General features: G+C 41.9%; 1 protein-coding gene across 3 annotated transcripts in view; it reads left to right on the top strand.

Moving 5' to 3' along the window:
• Window positions 1–1,640: 1,640 nt before the first annotated feature.
• The window catches only part of TRIM55 (tripartite motif containing 55), a 140,613-nt gene continuing 121,908 nt past the window's right edge, over window positions 1,641–20,345 (top strand). For all 3 annotated transcript variants that reach the window (XM_075828304.1, XM_075828303.1, XM_075828305.1), the window contains exons 1-2: window positions 1,641–1,808; window positions 6,839–7,020. In XM_075828304.1, the coding sequence (XP_075684419.1) occupies window positions 1,641–1,808; window positions 6,839–7,020 (350 nt within the window). The remainder of the gene's footprint in view (window positions 1,809–6,838; window positions 7,021–20,345) is intronic.

The raw sequence follows: 20,345 nt of genomic DNA, 5'->3' as shown, positions 1-20,345 counted from the left end.
TTAAGGCCAACTTTCCTGGATTGCTCATCTCACCCATCTTAACTAGCCTGGTGAGAAATACACCCCCTCCAGCACTTTTCCAGCCACAGGCCCTATATATATATGCCCAGTATTCAGGACTGTCCAGGATAATTGGGAGGTATGGCTAAATAAATATAGGAACAACTTTGAACACTTTGAGGGTAAGGCCACACGGTGCAGTCATGGTCCACTATTACAGCACTCACCTACATGGACATACACTACCGTTCAAAAGTTTGGGGTCACCCAGACAATTTTGTGTTTTCCATGAAAACTCACACTTATATTTATCAAATGAGTTGCAAAATGACTAGAAAATATAGTCAAGACATTGACAAGGTTAGAAATAATGATTTTTATTTGAAATAATAATTTTCACCTTCAAACTTTGTTTTCGTCAAAGAATGCTCCATTTGCAGCAATTACAGCATTGCAGACCTTTGGCATTCTAGCTGTTAATTTGCTGAGGTAATCGGGAGAAATTTCACCCCATGCTTCCAGAAGGCCCTCCCACAAGTTGGATTGGCTTGATGGGCACTTCTTGCGTACCATATGGTCAAGCTGCTCCCACAACAGCTCTATGGGGTTGAGATCTGGTGACTGCGCTGGCCACTCCATTACAGATAGAATACCAGCTGCCTGCTTCTTCCCTAAATAGTTCTTGCATAATTTGGAGGTGTTCTTTGGGTCATTGTCCTGTTGTAGGATGAAATTGGCTCCAATCAAGCGCTGTCTACAGGGTATGGCATGGCGTTGCAAAATGGAGTGATAGCCTTCCTTATTCAAAATCCCTATTACCTTGTACAAATAAACTATTTCCTTTAAAAACGCAACAGAACTTCAGCTTTACAGAGACAAAAAAACGCATGCAGTTGACCGCATGTGGCTTTCAAACGCAACAAAACTGCATCAACGACGCACCGTGTGGCTTTACCCTGAGGCCTTATTCACACATTGCCAATTTGAACAGTATTTTGCATCAGTATTTGTAAGTCCAAACCAGGACTGGATTCTAAACACAGGGACGGTATAATGGATAAATTTATACTTCTTCTCTTCCTTGCATCCACTTCTGATTTTGGCCACAAATACTGATGCAAAATACTGATCTTGAAGTGTGTGAATGAGGCCTCAGTAGTACAGCTTGATGAACTAATATATAATGCTGAATAAGCAGTTTATATTTCATTAAAGAATTCCATTAAGGAATAAACAGTTCTGCATTTAGAAACACTTTGCCACACCACTGTTCAGTCTAAAGACACACTTCGTGACAGCTGTCATTCCTTGCCAGATGTCCCTCTGCCCACTTGCTCAGGCCCTCCCTATTCCCACAGGGTGGAATGTGGAGCAGACATGCCTGGGATTCGTCACCTGTCCAAATCTATCCCTCTGTCACTTTCATATATGGGCAGAGCAGTATGGCAACATGTGACAGAGTGCTACTAAAAACAGCTTGAGCGCTCTTCAAGTGATCCTTTAAACAATGTCATCCAGCTGAGGAGACCCATAGGACATTTGATCACACGAGTCCAGGAATTATTTGAAGGTATCGAAGTCGGAAGCTGACAGCACAACATATTTCTCCTAAAGTGTACTCTCCTTTGAATAGCTAGGAGATGAGCACCTCTCTGTCTTACCAGTCCTTCAGCAAAGAGCAGCAAACCATGGATAACTTGGAGAAGCAGCTAATTTGTCCAATATGTTTAGAAATGTTTTCCAAACCGGTGGTAATCCTTCCTTGTCAGCATAATCTGTGTAGGAAGTGTGCCAGCGATATATTTCAGGTAAGACGCATGATATAACTGTATAGTACAACAGCAAAATATGTCATAAAAAAGCAATACAATATGATGGCTTATTCAGACGAATGTAAAATACGTCCGTGCAACGAGCATGATTTTCACGCGCGTTGCACGGACCTATATTAGTCTATGGGGCCGTGCAGACAGTTAGTGATTTTTGCGCAGCGTGAGTCCGCTGCGTAAAATTCACGACATGTCCGTTCTTTGTGCGTATTTCACGCATCCCGCACCCATTGAAGTCAATGGGTGCGTGAAAACCACGCATGGCACACGGAAGCACTTAGGTGGGACGCTCGTGATTCGCGCAACAGCAGTGAAAAGGATGAATGAAAACAGAAAAAGCACCACGTGCTTTTCTGTTTACAAACATCCAAATGGAGTGTCATAATGATGGCGGCTGCGTGAAAATCACGCAGCCGCGCACCATATGATCATGACACACAGAGCTGTTAAGTGCCTTTTGCGCACGCAAAACGCCGCGTTTTTTGTGTGCACAAAACGCACATGCTCGTGTGAATCCGGCCTTACATTCAGATTTTTTTTTTTACTTTATTTATATTAACTTAAAGGACATTGGGGAATACATACTACTATCTGACACATGAATCAATTAGATAATATTGGTAATTACCGTAAATATATTAAGTATTAGGGTACAGTCCCATGTAACCCCGAAACTCTGCTCAATTGTGGTGGCCACTGCCACACGATTTTGCCGGGTATTACTGGCCAGATCATGCGGCCATTGACTGCCGCAAGCGAGTGGAGTTTTAGCCGCATGTGGACTCTGCTACGTGGGACCGTACCCGTAGGGTAACTTCACACGTACAGTTTTGGTACATTTTTAAAACACATGCAAATACTAGTTTTGAAACACGCATGCATGTTTTTGCTGCATCTTTTTAATTGATTGGATTTTATTATGTAATAGAGAAAACATGGTGATGTTCTGTGTCTTAATGAGGGTGCTTTCACACTTGCTGTTTTGATGTAGCTTTTTTTTAATGCAGTTTTTAGGCTGTGTTCACACATCACAATTTGGTGCAGATTTTGATGCAGATTTTTGAGCCAAAGCCAGGTGATTTTAAAAGGAATGGCAAATATAATGAAAGAACTTCTACTTCTTTTTCCTCCTGGATTCACTTCTGGTTTTGACTCAAAAATTGCAATGTGTGAACATAGCCTTTAAAGGTAAAACTAGGCCCTCATTGAGACATAGAACATCCCCACTTTTTTTTTCCAATTACCTCATAAACACAAATTAAATAGACGCATCTACCCTGAGGATGTGTGCACGCACTTAACAAAAAACGGCTGTAAAATATGGAGCTGTTTTCAAGGGAAAACAGCCTTTGATTTTCAGCCATTTTTAAAACAACTTGCATTTTTTGCGACGTTTTTTACTGGGATTTTTTTGGAGCTCTTTTTATATTGCCATAATCAAAAACGGCTCCAAAAATGGCTCAAGAAGTGACATGCACTTCTTTTTTACGGGGTGTTTTCTTACGTGCCATTTTTAAAAATGGCCACGTAAAAACGCCCCGTGGGAACGGAAAAGCAGTTTTTCCCATTGAAATCAATGGGCAGATATTTGAAGTCGTTCAGCCCCCGTATTTTCAGCAGTTTTTCGGGGTTTTTATGGCCCGAAAAACGGCTAAAAATAGGCCGTGTGAACATACCCTTACAGGAACAGATATCACTGCTATATTTTCCATGAAGAGAGATAATTTTGACAAAAAAGGATCTCAACTTCTGGTGCTGCTTGGATGGAAAGAACTCGCACTAGAGAGATCTCAGTACTTAGTTTGATGTCTTTATTAAGAAGTGCACAAAGGCAATACAGTTTTTTCAGCCGAATCACGCACAGAACTAAGAAGTCAAAATAATTTTATGCCAGATTCATCTCTATTCTCGGACTGGCCACCTACGGTTCCTGGACACATTTTTGTAGCTTGATGTATATACCTATATGTATATACAGGTTTGTTTATTGTAATATTCCCCATGAAGGTCCAGACTTACCTGGGCAGGATGTATTTGAGGAAGGCCAGGTGGCTTTAGCTTGCTTTTACAATGACGGAAGAGGCGACCAAAGAGTAGAATTAATTTATACAATTAGAACTATATACAAATGAGTTCATGATTCATTTGGCCCCAAAATTCAATTATATTTTGTCTAAGATATTATTTCATCAATGATTTAGCTTTAAAATAAGAATTCATCTTGATCTTGGCCTCCTAGGCCTACTATTTTGTAGTGCTTGTCTAGTAAAAAATACTGGCAGAACCGATAAGCTCCTCTGAATTAAAAAACATATTTTGGAACACCCTCATGGATGGTCAGCCACAAAAAATTGTATAGTACATGCATAATGTTCATTAATCATTGTAAAAATGAAAAACATTTTATTTTTATGCACCCCATATCTTCATGCTGGGCTGCCAAATATACCTTACCCGTGTTTTACTTGGAAAAAAAATGGATATATGGTTTAAATGTAAGACCACCAAAAATAAAAAATGACCCCCAACTTTAACTATGAAAATAAATGCACAATTAAACTGCTAATATATTATTATATGTTGCTTGGTTGTCAAAGTCACTTACAAAGGGATCCATCAGGATAGATTGTTGAGGTGGTTTTTATAGATTTAAGTTATGTGATCTATTGACAACAAAAATCCCAGAATAGTGGGAGGTAGGTAGACAGATTTCTTACTGACCAAATATACATATTTACAAATAATAATTAAAAAAATAAAAAATGTACCTAGCAGTTAGCACTCTGAACACTCCAATTGCAGATACAGTAAGCAGAGTTAAGGGGGTTTTACACTAGGCAATTATCAGGCAGACAAGCCTCCATAGAACGCTCGTTGCCGATAATTGCCCGGTGTAAACTGCAGCGATCAGCAGATGAACGAGCGAAACCTTGTTCATCTGCTGATCGTATCGTTTTAAAGAAAAAGGGAAAAAAATTATCGTTGTCGGCAGCACATCTCCCTGTATAAACAAGGAGACGCGCTGCCGACATTATAATAATGTATGGGGACGAGCGATCGGTGTAACAACCGCTTGTCCCCATCCATAGCTCCTTGTCGCAGGAGCAAACGAGCGATCATTAACGAGCTGTCTCATTGATGGCGCTTGCTGCACCTGCCAAAATCGGCCAGTGTAATAGGGCCTTTAGTTCCGAGAATTTTTCTGAGAATTATGAACAGAATTTCTTGGGGGAATAATTCATGATAATTTATGTATAATGTTGAAATATGAGAAAAGTGATTCTTGTCTCATAATTTAAGTGCTCTCGGCCAAGAGAGCCAATAACAGAGGCAGAGGAAACAGGTCATTTCAATAGGGATAAGCTTGTAAAATGACCACAGAAATGAAGTTGTCCTGACCCCCGCCACCTCCAAATTCCCCAGCATCTTAAGGAAGTAATGGCGCATTCAGACGTGGCGGAATTGTTGTGGAATTCCGCTGCGGACAGTCCGCAGTGGAAATCCTTAGCAGACAGTTTGTCCATTGGTTTCCACACTTTTTTAGTTATCTTTGTGCAGACGTTGCGGAAAACTCCGCTGCGGACCATAGGCTGCGGTGCGGAATTGCGGAGAAGATGCGGAAGTTCACTGCGGATTTCAGCCTTTGCAATGCAAAAACTGAAATCTGTGGCAAGTCCGCTGTCTTTTCTGCAACGTCTGAATTACCTGTCAAATATGCAAATGTTGGTGCAGATTCGTTGCGTAATTGCCCCAAATCTGCACCAACATTTGCAGCGGAAAAATTCCGCCACGTCTAAACCTGCTCTAAGGCACTATAGCCCCTGCTTGGCCCCCTCTGTACGTTGTTATATCATAACCCAACACTTTGTCCTCTAAGGGCATGTTCACACGTGGCAGAGTTTTTCCGCTGCAAATGTTGGTGCAGATTTGGACCAATTACGCAACGAATCTGCACCAACATTTGCATATTTGACAGGTAATTCAGACGTTGCAGAAAAGACAGCGGACTTGCCACAGATTTCAGTTTTTGCATTGCAAAGGCTGAAATCCGCTGTGAAATTCCGCTGCTTCTCCGCAACAGACAGTGCATGCTGCGGATGGAAAATTCCGCACGACAGCCTATGGTCCGCAGCGGAGTTTTCCGCAACGTCTAAACTAACTGGCCTAAAAATTTACTGAAATAAATGTAAAAAACGGCCACTGGAGAATTCCACTGAAATTCCGCCACGTGTGAACATGCCCTAGGGCTCAGCCATGTGGATATAGACCAGGAGGGTCTTCCTCTTGTCTAGTCATTAATAGGTTTTGAAGGCTTCTGGACAAATGTCAGTCCAGAAGGTGTTTGTTAGGGTATGTGCACACACACTAATTACGTCCGTAATCGACGGACGTATTTCGGCCGCAAGTCCCGGACCGAACACAGTGCAGGGAGCCGGGCTCCTAGCATCATAGTTATGTACGATGCTAGGAGTCCCTGCCTCGCTGCAGGACAACTGTCCCGTACTGAAAACATGATTACAGTACGGGACAGTTGTCCTGCAGCGAGGCAGGGACTCCTAGCGTCGTACATAACTATGATGCTAGGAGCCCGGCTCCTTGCACTGTGTTCGGTCCGGGACTTGCGGCCGAAATACGTCCGTCAATTATGGACGTAATTAGTGTGTGTGCACATACCCTCATGGTAGTTTCTAAGACGCTCAAGATTCACTGGTAATTGTTCATCTGTTCCCAGTTATTATAGAATAACCCTGTCCTCTCAGCTACCTAAATATACAGCAGAATGGACTAATAATAGCACTTTACATTCTTACAATTAATTACTTTGTAAATATGCATTAAAAGCTTCTATAAAATTTTCATGCTCTCAAGCTATAGATTTATACCTATGTACAGAACACTCCTTACGCCTTTCTTACGTTTATAACCTTTCCTATCTAGATATATAGATTACCACATGGACATTGTATTTATCCTAATGACACAAATCTTTTATACTTCTTTTAATACAGGCCTCCAATCCATATCTACCAACAAGAGGAGGAAGTACTGTAGCAACAGGAGGCCGCTTCCGCTGTCCATCTTGCAGACATGAAGTGGTGTTGGATCGTCACGGGATATACGGATTACAGAGAAATCTGCTTGTTGAAAATATCATTGATATTTATAAACAAGAATCAACTAAAACTACGAGGTACGACCCATTTTGCATGGTCACATATTCAATAATGGTGCTTGTATCATTTATTTATTTTGCTTTGATGAGAATACATTTTGAACTAAAAACTGAACAGATTCAGCAAAATTATTGCCAGAATTTCTCTCTTTAGATAATATATATATTTTTAAGGAATCCCCTCATTGAAGTAACTTTCTGCTTCTGGACCCCAATACAAAATCTGTAACAAGGTCCCCACCTACCATGAGCTATTTAAAACATTGGTGTCTTGTTAGGTGGCAGAGAGTCTTTGGGCACCCTCTAGTACCCATTTCTGACTGTGACTGCTATGTCTTCATCCCTTATGGGGGACCATTGGATAGAGTCCATCTTGTTTGGATGGACTTTGTACTTGAGTGGTTTTTGAAATTGTTTTGTCTTTGTTCACAAAAAAAGATTTTGTTGTTAATTTGAAGTGGAGGTGAGTGCCTTTTTGGAAGCCCACTTTTTCTGTTTTCAATTTTAGCTATTGCATGTTTTGGGCGTTTATATGCACACCTCTCTTAGGCGAAATTCACACGAATGTGTGCGTTTTGCGCGTTGACGTTCCGTGTGTCATCAGTGTTTGGTGCGTGGCTGTATGATTTTCACGCATATGCCATCCTTATGACACGCGGTTTCGATGCTTAGAAACTGCAATGAATGTGGTGCTTTTTTTTCCTTCATTTATTTAACAACTGTAGCGCAAATCACGCGACACACGGAAGTGCTTCCGTGTGCTATGCACGATTTTCACGCACCCATTGACTTCAATGGGTGCGTGATGCGTGAAAAACACTCTCAAGTATAGGACATGTCGTGAGTTTTACGCAGCGGACACAATCTGCGTTCAAATCACGGAATGTCTGAACGGCCCCAGGTCCGTGCGACGCTCGCGATTTTCACACGCGTATCACGGACGTTAAATACGCTCATGTATATAAGGCCTTAGGAGGGTGCTCACTATTGTCAGTGATTGTTTATCTCCTAAAGCTATTCCTCTGTAGCCCCCTATGTCTTTACATTCGTCAATCATACTTTATTGTGTCTACATCAGGCACGCACATAAGGACTAGGACTAGGACCAATTTTGATGGGTATATTTTTTAAGGAACTAGAATCTGGAGGTATCCCATGCAAACACTTAAAATACATACACATTTTATGCAGAGGTTGCCTTCGTCAGGTATTGAAACCATTAGCCGAGTGCTGTAAAGCACAATAGCACATTGGATTGAGCACCAGTGTTATTTGGCCATTTCCATGTATATAATGTTATCCTCAGTTTGAAAAAGGTATCAATTTGCATGTCATATTGTAGGAGCCAAGTCTCAGATTTTTGTCTTTTGTATTCTTTTATTTTTGTTAATGACATGCCATGTGCGGCTTCTAGTCTAATAGCATTGTATTTGTTGTCTCATTAATGTCATGCAGTTCATTTAATTGATCCGATGTGTCAGGTCTGTTTGCTTGATAATTAAACAATTGATGATTGTTTTACCCTAGTATGGATTTTCTTTAGAATTCTTAAATTATCCGTTTTAATGAGTGATATAACATACAGTAACCAGGCTTCTTGGCTGCAATGCTAACATTTCTACAATAAATAGTAAAAAACTCTTCCACGTGTGAACATGCCCTTATGATTACAGCTCAGGACTATAAGGGTATGTTCACACGACAGCGTCCGTAACGGCTGAAATTACGGGGATGTTTTCAGGAGGAAACATCCCCGTAATTTCAGCCGTAACGGCATGTGCAGGCGCTTGAACTCCGCGTCCTTTACGGATGTAATTGGCGCTGCTTTTCATTGGAGTCAATGAATAACGGCTCCAATTACGCCCAAAGAAGTGACAGGTCACTTCTTTGACGCGGGCGTCTATTTACGCGCCGTCATTTGATACGTCATTTGATTTTTCGGAAGTAATTCGGGGCAAAAACGCGTGTGAACATACCCTAAGGGTTAGTTCCCACTGGGTATTTTCATGATGATTTTGATGTGGAAACCGTGTCGGAATCAGTGTAAATAAACATGGCAAAAAGTCCACCATTGATTTCAATAGGAGGCAGAGACATTTATTCTCCTGGCGGCTTTTGGCCCCGCTCGCGGGAAAAAAAAAGGGCCTGATCTTTCTTTGAGTAATTTCCGCCTCTGACCTCCCATTACAATCAATTGGAGCCAGAAAAAACCTGCGGCGCTCATTTTGAGTGTTTTTTGGTCGTTTCTTGCCTGCATTTTTTGCATTAGATTCAACAGCCGCAGGCAAATAACATCACAAAAAATGGGAAAAAAGCATTAAAATAACGTGGCAATTCAAATCTGCCTCAAAATCGATGAAGAAATTTTGAGGCAGATTTTTTCTACCTGCAAAAAACTCTGTGTGAACCAGGCCTAATACTGCCTGTAACTCAGGGTTGGTATAACAACGTATTTAAAAAGCTACACAATTTTTAATGTAGATTAGATATATATAAATATATATTTATATTTACAGTATATGTGGGGGAGACAGAGACAGACAGAGACAAATTTGGCATTTATGTTCAAAGATGAACATGTGTTTTAAGTGACAACCAAAGTATTAATTTCTATCGACACCAAACTTTTGATATATATTTTGATATATAGTCATTACACTATTTGGACATCCTTTCTGAAGCTCATACTCCTCCTGACCCACTACAGATTGATTTTAGAACTGCTCAAACTGAAGGCTATGTACATACACTTAACAAAAAACGGCTGAAAATACGGAGCCGTTTTCAAGGGAAAACAGCCCCTGATTTTCAGCCGTTTTTTAAGCAACTAGCGTTTTTTGAGGCGTTTTTTATGGCTGTTTTTGGATTTGTTTTTCTATTAAGTCAATCAAAAATGGCTCAAGAAGTGACATGCACTTCCTTTTACGAGCCTTTTTTTTATGCGGCCGTTATTATAAACGGCCGCGTAAAAAACGCCCCGTGGGAACGGAACGCCTTTTTTCCCATTGAAATCAATGGGCAGATGTATGGAGGCGTTCAGCCCCCGCATTTTTTGCCGTTGTTTGGAGCGTTTACGTCTCCGAAAAACAGCTGAAAATAGCCAATGTGAACATACCCTAAAGGTGTTGTCCAAAAAATTACTATGACATGTAAATAAGAGAGACCTTTAAAATTTGATTGGTAGAGGCACTGGCGGCTTGGACCCTCAATGATCCCATGAACATGCTGGTGTAAAAGGTGATCCTGACCATTAATGGAAAATTACCATGAGAGAACAATTAAAGATTGACTGTGCATGCGTGGCTGCTTTACATTTTTGATTGGCACTGGTCCATTCTGAAGATCTAACTGATATGACGAAAAAGTAATTTTTAAGACAAACATTTCAACAAACAATTAGTCTTAGGGATCTATTCTATGCTACAACTAATATTCATTGGGCCTCATGACACTTTTATGCATGTTCCTCATTGTGTTTCAATTTAGTTCTTCAGGGACTAATGCGAGAAGGCTTTTTATATTAAGATTTCTTGAACGTATTTTCTACAAGATTTCAGTAGCAGCCTAATATGTATGGAAAGAGTATGTAGGTTATATTCTATCATTAACCCCTTCCCGACATTTGAATCCATACGCCAAAGTCGGGTAGGGGAAGTATGGAACGGGCTCACGGAGTGAACCCGCTCCATACGATGCCGGTGTCGGCTGTTTGTTACATCCGACACTTCAGAGTAACGAGAGTAAAGAGTGGCATCGCGCTCGAGTGCCATCCCGCTTGTTTAACTCGTTAAATGCTGCGGTCAATACCAACCGCAGCATTTAACCCTTTCTGTACCAAGGGTCCTCGATGCCTCAATGACCAGCCCCATTTTTTCAAATCTGACATGTGTCATTTTATGTGGTAATAACTCTGGAATGCTTTTGCCTATCCTAGCGATTCAGAGATTGTTTTCTCGTGACATATTGTACTTTATGTAAGTGGAAAAATTTGGTCAATAAATTCATAGCTTATTTGTGAAAAATGCCAAAATGTTAAGAAAATTTGCAAAATTTATAATTTTTCTAATATTAAATGTCATCTACTTGTAAAGCAGTTAGTAATACCACACAAAATTGTTGCTAATTAACATCCCCCATATGTCTACTTTATATTTGCATTGTTTTTTTAACATTATTTTATTTTTCTAGGATGTTACAAGGCTTAGAACTTTAGCAGCAATGTCTCACATTTTCAAGAAAATTTCAAAAGTCTATTTTGTCAAGGACCAGTTCAGTTCTGAAGTGGCTTTGAGGGCCTTATGTACTGGATAGACCTCATAAATCACCCCATTTGAAAAACTGCACCCCTCAAAGTATTCAAAACAGCATTCAGAAAGTTTATTAACCCTTTAGGCGTTTCACAGGAATTAAAGCAAAGTAGAGGTGAAATTTACAAATTTCATTTTTTTGGGCGAAATTCATTTGTAATACATTTTATTCTGTAACACAGCAGGTTTTACCAGAGAAATGCAACTCAATATTTATTGCCCAGATTCTGCAGTTTTTAGAAATATCCCACATGTGGCTCTAGTGTGATACTGGACTGAAGCAGCGGCCTCAGAAGCAAAGGAGCACCTAGAGGATTTTGGGGTCTCCTTTTTTTAGAATATATTTTAGGCACCATGTCAGGTTTGAAGAGGTGGTGCCAAAACAGTGGAATCTCCCCAAAAGTGGTTTGGGAAACTACATACCTCAAGGAATTTATCTAGGGGTATAGTTAGCATCTTGACCCGACAGGTCTTTTGCTATATTTATTGGAATATGTCTGTGAAAATGAAAATCAACTTTTTTTCTGAAAAAATGTAATGTAATTTTTACAAGGAATAAAGAATAAAAAGCACCCCAAAACTTGTAAAGTTATTTCTCCCGATTACGGCAATACCCCATATGTGGTAATACACTGCTGTTTGGACCCACGGCAGAGCTCAGAGGTGAAGGAGCGCCATTTGGCTTTTGGAGCGCTGATTTTGCTTGGTAATCGTTCTGTTTGGGGTTTTGCTGATATTTCAGTTTATAATGTGGGGGTATATGTAAGCTGGGCAGAGTACATCAGGGCATAATAAGAGGGTATAATCATGCGGTAAATAAATAATAATTCATAGATATGTGGCCGGTGTCGCACTGATAAATGGTGCCCAATCTTATCCGCTTTTGGACACTCTGCACAATTTCTGTCGCTATATTCTGAGTGGCAGAACTTTTTTTAATTTTTTCTCCACCGGAGCCGTGTGAGGGCTTATTTGTTACGATACAATCTGTAGTTTTCATTGGTACCATTTCAGGGTACATGTGATTTTTTGATCACTTTTTATTAGATTTTTTGGCAATCAAAGTGACAAAAAAAACATACATTTTGACAATGTTTTTGTCCTTTTTTTTACAGTGCTCACCGTGCGCTATAAATGACATTTTACTTTATTCTGCAGGTCGGTACGATTACGGCGATACCATATGTATATAGTTTTTTTTATATTTTGTGGCGTTTGCGCAATAAAATCACTTTTCGATAAAATTATTTATTTTTTGTGTCACCATATTCTGAGGGCCGTAATTTTTTTATTTTTCAGTCAAAAAAGCTGTGTAAGGGCATGGCCCCACGTGGCGGTTTTCCTCCGCAGCTGTCCGCATCAATGCCGCACAGAATCTGCGTTGCAAATTCTGAGGCGGATCTGCCCAAAATGTGCAGTAAATTGATGCGGACTAGCTGCTGCGGACTGCGGTAAAAGTGCTTCCCTTCTCTCTATCAGTGCAGGATAGAGAGAAGGGACAGCACTTTCCCTAGTAAAAGTAAAATAATTTCATACTTACCGGCCGTTGTCTTGGTGACGCGTCCCTCTTTCGGCATCCAGCCCGACCTCCCTGGATGACGCGGCAGTCCATGTGACCGCTGCAGCCTGTGATTGGCTGCAGCCGTCACTTAGACTGAAACGTCATCCTGGGAAGCCGGACTGGAGACAGAAGCAGGGAGTTCTCGGTAAGTATGAACTTCAATTTTTTTGACAGGTTGCTGTATATTGGGATCGGTAGTCACTGTCCAGGGTGCAGAAACAGTTACTGCCGATCGCTTAACTCTTTCAGCACCCTGGACAGTGACTATTTACTGACGTCTCCTAGCAACGCTCCCGTAATTACGGGAGCCCCATTGACTTCCTCAGTCTGGCTGTAGACCTAGAAATACATAGGTCCAGCCAGAATGAAGAAATGTCATGTCCAAAAAGCAAGACGCATCCGCAGCACACATAACATGTGCATGACATCTGCGGACTTCATTGCGGAATTTAGAATCTCCATTGAAGTCAATGGAGAACTTCCGCAATGAGTCCGCAACCAGTCCGCCACTGGTCCGCAACATCCATTGTATGCTGCGGACACCAAATTCCGCACCGCAGCCTATGCTCCGCAGCGGAATTTTCAGCCTCGTCTAAATGAAGTCTACTAAAAAGAAGTGGAAGGCAATGGAGAAACGGCTCCGCTGCGGATTAACGCTGCGGAGTGTCCGCAGCGGAATTCAAGAGCAATTCCGCCACGTCGGGCTTTGCCCTAAGGGCTTGTTTTTTGCTGGACGGGTTGTAGTTTTTATTGCTATTATTTTGGGGTACATGCGAATTTTTGATCACTTTTTATTCTATATTTTGTGAGGGGTGATGACAAAAAAAATTGTGATGCTAGTATTGTTTTTTTAATTATTTTTTCCGGTGTTCACCGTGCGGGAAAAATAATATTATAGTTTTATAGTTGGGGTCGTTACGAACGCGGTGATACCAAATATGTGTACTGTTTTAACATTTTATTTTTTTTCTTATAATAAAATACTTATTATAAGAAAAACAGCATTTTATGTCTTTGTAACTTATAACTTGTTTTTACACTATTATAAAACATTTTTATTACTATTTTTTTTTACTTGAAGACCTGCAGCACTCATGGCTGCTATAATACATTACACTATTTAGGTAGTGTAACGTATTATAAACTGTCAGTGTGAGGGCGGATTTACACGAACGTGATATACGTCCGTGCAACGCGCGTGATTTTCACGCGCCTCACACGGACCTATATTAGTCTATGGGATCGTGCAGACAGTCCGTGATTTAAAACTCATGACATGTCCTATATTTCTGCGTTTCTCGCGCATCACGCACCCATTGAAGTCAATGGGCGCGTGAAAATCACGCGCACCACACGGAAGCACTTCCGTGGGACGCGCGTGATTCGCGCAACAGCAGTAAAAAGTATGATTGAAAACAGAAAAGCACAACGTGCTTTTCTGTTTACAAACATACAAACAGAGTGTCATAATGATGGCGGCTGCGCGAAAATCACAGTGACACTGACAGGAAGCTTATAAGGACCAGCTGGTCCTCATAGGCTTCCGTGAATGGTAGACCGGAGGCCGTTGTATGGCCTCTGGTTTTGCCATGCTACCGACGGCAGCACCCGCAATTGGTCCTCGGGAAAGATTGTTGTAGCAACAAACTTTCCACTTTGTTGCTACAACAAACTTTCCCTGTGATCACATGATCGGGACCTGAACCAATCAGGTCCCGGTCATGTCTCCGGGACCAGAGGCAGGGGTTGACAGCGCGATCCGGGTGTCAGCACTAAGGTGAGACACCCGGATCGCGCTTTTAACACCCACTGTGAATTCACGTTGGCGCTGCACAGAGCCCAGCAAGCGCCGACGTGAATTTACAGTGGGTGGTCAGGAAGTGGTTAATGACGGTGATCATATTCTCTGCAGCCGAACCAATCGGTTCGGCTGTCAGAAAACAGGTTGCTGGGGAGCCGCGGACACTGACACAGCCGGCGTCCGTGCCCTTTTCACAGCGCTATGCCAGCTGTAACAGTGATCTATATATTCACGCCCTGGCTGCACGGGGTATGTGCGAAAAGGACGTGAATATACAGATTGTCGGCATGAAAGGATTAAATAGTTAGAAACCCCCTCTAACCCCCTCTAACAGCTCACCGCGCCCCCATAACGCAATCGAGGGGGGGGGGATGGTTGCTATAGCTGCCTGGGGGCCTAAGAAGGCCCCCAGGTCCGCCATCTTGGTGCTCCTATTAAGCGCTGCTTCTGGCAGGGCTCAATAGAAGCCTGTCAGAATCACGATATACTGCAATACGTTAGTATTGCAGTATATAGTGCAACTGATCTATCGATCGCTGGTTGAAGTCCCCTAGGGGGACTAATAAAAAAAGTAAAAATGAGTAAAATAAAGTTTTTTTATGTAAAAAAAAAATAAAAAAATGTCAAGTTAAAAAATCCCCCTTTTCCCATTTTCCCCCTAGTACATAGTAAAAATAAATAAACATAATTGGTATCGCCACGTCCGTAAAAGTCTGAACTATTACTATATATCATTATTTTACCTGCACAGTGAACGGCATAAAAAAAAAATTGGAAACGCAAGAATCTATATTTTTTGGTCACCTCAACTCCCCCAAAAAATAAAATAAAAAGTGATCAAAACATTGCATGTACCCCAAAAACTACAGCTTATCCCGCAAAACTTCAGCCCTCATACCACTTAATCGACGGAAAAATAAAAAAGTTATGGGTCTCGGAATTTGGTGACACAAAATAAATTTTCTTTTTTACACTTAGGTTTTTACTTATAAAAGTAGTAAACGATAGAAAAAACTATATATATTTGGTATCGCCATAATCGTATTGACCCACAGAATAAAATTAACATGTTGTTTTAATTGCACAGTGAATTCCGTCAAATCGACGCGCAAAAAACAATGGAGGAATCGCTGTTTTTTTCATTGTCTACCCCACAAATAATTTTTTTTCAGTTTCCTAGTACATTATGCTACGAAAAACTACAACTCGTCCCGCGAAAAATCAAGCCCTCATAGGACTATATCGATGGAACGTATTTGCCTGGCAACAGGGACTGCGTACCCGGGCACCCAATTTTTAGGGTCCCCCACTGATCAGATATTGATGGTATATCCCATTGATATGCTGTATATTTCCGAATTTGGAAAACCCTGCATAAAGTCATATTCATAGGACATTAGTATCTGTAATAGACACCATTTCCCATTAGTTGACTTAAAGGGGTTGTCCGAGATACCATAATATTTTCAAAAAGTGTGTCAGACATTACCCCTTATACAGACAACCTAAATAAAGCAGTATTTTTTTTTAAAAATCCACTTACCACATCTCTTCTTTGAATTTAGCGCCGTTTGTTTACATGCACTCCAGGTCCGGTTTGCACTCCAGGTCCGGCTTCTGATTAAACTTTTTTTCCCTGCATGCATTGCAGGCTGTAATGAGTGTGCATGTACAGTCTTCCAAGAGTTCATGTGAGCTGTCCTTGCAGGGTCACACGTGGGCCATGTATCTAAGAATACCACATGTTAGGCTTAGATACAGGGCCCCAAAACACTCTAATATTATACAAGAATTTAAAATACTGTCTTCTGGGGTCCTGTATATCAGCCTACATTGTGTTAGGCTTAGATACAGGGTCCATGTGTGACACTGTTTCTTAGACCCAGTATCTAAGCCTAACTCAATGCAGATACAGGACCCCAGCAGATCGTATACAGTATACTATTATAGGCTCTGCTCCGGGACTCTGTGGAATCCCCTGACATCGGAGCAGAGCCTCTACTAGCGTTCTGAGGCTCCTCCTTGGGTCTGCTCTGTCCTCTCCCTAGGGAGCAACGGTGTCCCGCGGGTAGCAGATAACAGCCTCAAGGGCTGCATGCGGCCAGTGTGCCGGGTGTTTGATAACCCGTTATCAAAGCCTTCTATGTGTAGGCTTTGGCAGTGTATGATATAAAAGTGCCGGTGCTGACACTGTACCTCGTAGACCAGGATAGTCATACGCAGGTGCCGTCCTTGTTCACTGTGAACACGCACAGGCGCGCTCACAGTGAAAAACTTCATAGGCTGGGCGGGCACTAAAGAACCAGCACCCGCAGAAACGACACGTCACCAGTGACATGTCGTATACCATCCGAGGTCTCTCTGGTCCGAGACCATGTGATTGGTATACGACACGACAGTGGAGGAATCAGAAAACGTGACGTCAGAGCTCATGTGATCAGCAGGAAAAAACAGCCAGAGCGGAGAACAGAAGCAAGATTGCAAGGGTAAGTATATTATGAAATTGTAAATATGTGCAATGTGGTTTGAAATGTAAAACCAAAAAAAAAATCTCGGACAACCCCTTTAAGGGTTTGTTCACATCAGCATTTAAAGCTTCCTTCAGATTCCGTCATTTTCTCAGGGGAAAATAGTGCAGCTTACTGCAACACGCTCCGCTATTTTGTCCGGCAAAACTACAGACACCATATTGGAAAAATGATGGTACCTATTAAAGTCAATGCGTTCCATTGGGTGTCGTTAGTGTCCGTCATGCAGCAGAACGTCTGCTTCTGTTTTTTTGTCTTTTTTTGTTCCGCTCCCTATGATGAAGCAGAATAATGGAAAAGCATAACACAGATGTGAACATAGCCTTACTGCAATATGTAAAATAAGTATTCTGTATAGTTAAAAATAAGCCTATTGTTACCAATTCACAGATAATTTCAATGATGTCTGATCTACTGACTATTAGAAATAAGTGTTTAATGGATAGAGACACTTAATAAATCACATTCAGACAGTAGAGCGTGTAGTATGGGTAGCAATGGTCTCAATATATATTACCACTTGAACTAAAGACTTGCGGATGGTGTGATTCAGAATCTGCTTATATGAGGAAATGTGAGAGGAGCAGATGTGCTAAATAATGTTTCATGCCCACGTCCAATATGCACCCAATTGATTTGACAAATACCTAACACATGATTCATGATGAGATCACTAAAGGACATTGCCAGTGACCTCATTACTACATCTACAAAACATCCAACTGGTGAGAACACATGTCATGTCTATCAGCTTCAAATCTGGTGTAAAAATCCCATGTCCAGTCCTAGATGACAGTCTTCCAGAATATGCTTTTACTAAATGTAAATAATGTAGGATACAATTCATTTTGTTATATGATATATAATGTAATGTAAAAATAATTTGGGTGACACTATAATGGCTAGCTGACTTTAGCGTTAGCGATGAAAGCACAGAACAGACATATTTTTCAGCTCCTTATTACTTTAGCCAAATCTGGAAAATTTACCATAATTGTAACCTCCATAATGTTTTCTCTGAGTACCCAGTTTTAAAGTCCTCTTACACTGGCCAATTTTGGCCAGAGCAACGAGTGCTGATCAAAAAGACAGTTTGCTTGCTCCTGTTACAATGAGCTATGCGTGAGGACAAGCGTTCTTTACTCTGATCGCTCGTCCCCATACATTATTATCATGTCGGCAGCGCGTCTCCCTGTTTATACAGGGAGATGTGCTGCCGACAACGATAATATTTTACTTTTTTAAAACGATTCGATCAGCAGATGAACAAGAGTTCGTTCCTGTAATCTCGGGGTAGTGAGACAGAAAGGGGAGCCCTAATCTACCCGCCACTCAGTCCCTGCCTACTTGCACGGCCCGTCCTAGACGACGGCGTACAACTGGGCGACAGTCCCTACGCTCAATAAGTGAACGACAGAAAAACAGACAAGGGTACACAGAAGCTAAGGGAAATGGGGCAACTGCCCACGGCAACACCGTGAGCAACAAGAGTAGTGAACGAGCCGAGTCAAACCAGATACCAGGTACCAAACGCAGGGCAGGAGAGTAGTCAGTAAAGCCAGAGTCAATTTGAAGCAGAGGTCAATAGTACTAGCAGGAACAGCAGAGCCAGGAAACCAGACAGAATCACAGGCAAAGGAAGAGCAGGAAATGAAGGTATAAATAGACCGAGGGCGGGAGCTAGCTCCGTCTGGCCAGGCTGTGATAGGTTCTCCCACTCCTCAGCCTACCAGCCTGAGTGGTAGCAGATGGAGTCACTCTATCAGACCTAGGAGCAGATGCAGACTGATTAACCACGGGCGTCGACACAGATGCTGTGTCTGGCAGATCCTTTACAGTACCCCCCCCCCCATTTTATGAGGGGCCACTGGACCCTTCCTAGGTGGACCTGGCTTATTGGGGAACCGAAGATGGAACCTCCTGAGAAATACCCCAGCGTAAACATCCCGGGCGGGTACCCAAGTCCTCTCCTCAGGCCCGTATTCTCTCCAATGGACCAGGTACTGGAGAGAGCCTTGGACCATCCTGCTATCCACAATCTTGGCCACCTCGAATTCTACACCTTCAGGGGTGAGAACAGGGACCGGAGGTTTCCTCGGGGGTAGCCAAGGACGGGGAGCAGCGTTTCAGGAGGGAGGCATGAAACACGTAGTGTATTTGAAAAGACGGGGGTAACTCCAGCCGGAAGGAGACAGGGTTAAGGACCTCAATGACCTTGTACGGCCCTATATACCGGGGAGCAAACTTTTTGGACGGAACTTTTAAACGCAAATTTTTTGAAGATAGCCAGACCAAATCCCCGACCACAAACAAGGGGTTAGCAGAACGTCTTCTATCTGCCTGAGTCTTTTGTATGCTCTGGGACGCCTCTAGGTTCTTCTGAACCTGGGCCCAGACTGTGCACAGTTCCCGATGAACTACATCTACCTCGGGATTGTTGGAACCACCAAGTGAAACGGAGGAGAACCGTGGATTAAACCCAAAATTAGAAAAAGGGGGAGACCCCTGACGAGTTACTGAGCTGGTGATTAAGGGAAAATTCGGCGAGGGGAATGAAGGAGACCCAATCATATTGACAGTCGGAGATAAAACACCTTAAGTATTGTTCTAGAGACAGCAGAGAAAAGGGAAGGTGAAACCAGCGCTGAAGTAGAAAATCTGTTTAAAAACGGGAATCTTCTTCCAAGTTTTAATGTTGCTTAGTTAAAAACAATGGACAACGAAAAATAGTGGTGACGGGCAGGTAATGTCCAAAGTACAGAGAGTGTTGAGGGAGATAGGCGCCTATCTCCCTCAACACTCTCTGTACTTTGGACATTACCTGCCCGTCACCACTATTTTTCGTTGTCCATTGTTTTTAACTAAGCAACATTAAAACTTGGAAGAAGATTCCCGTTTTTAAACAGATTTTCTACTTCAGCGCTGGTTTCACCTTCCCTTTTCTCTGCTGTTTCCATTGCGTGTGCCGACACGAGGATCCGTGCGCTGATCACCATACCCGACCTGTGACAAGGTGAGCTGGAGGATATTCCCCATTTTTTCTGTATTGTTCTAGAGACTGATTAGTCCTCTCAGTTTGGCCGAGGAGGACAGATCAATCTCCAGCTTTTTACAGAAAGCTCTCCAAAACAATGAAACAAATTGTA

Source organism: Rhinoderma darwinii, chromosome 5 (assembly GCF_050947455.1).
Source record: "Rhinoderma darwinii isolate aRhiDar2 chromosome 5, aRhiDar2.hap1, whole genome shotgun sequence".
NCBI lineage: Eukaryota > Metazoa > Chordata > Amphibia > Anura > Rhinodermatidae > Rhinoderma > Rhinoderma darwinii.
Note: the sequence above shows the minus strand (reverse complement) of the source record. Positions and strands in the feature narration are given on the sequence as shown.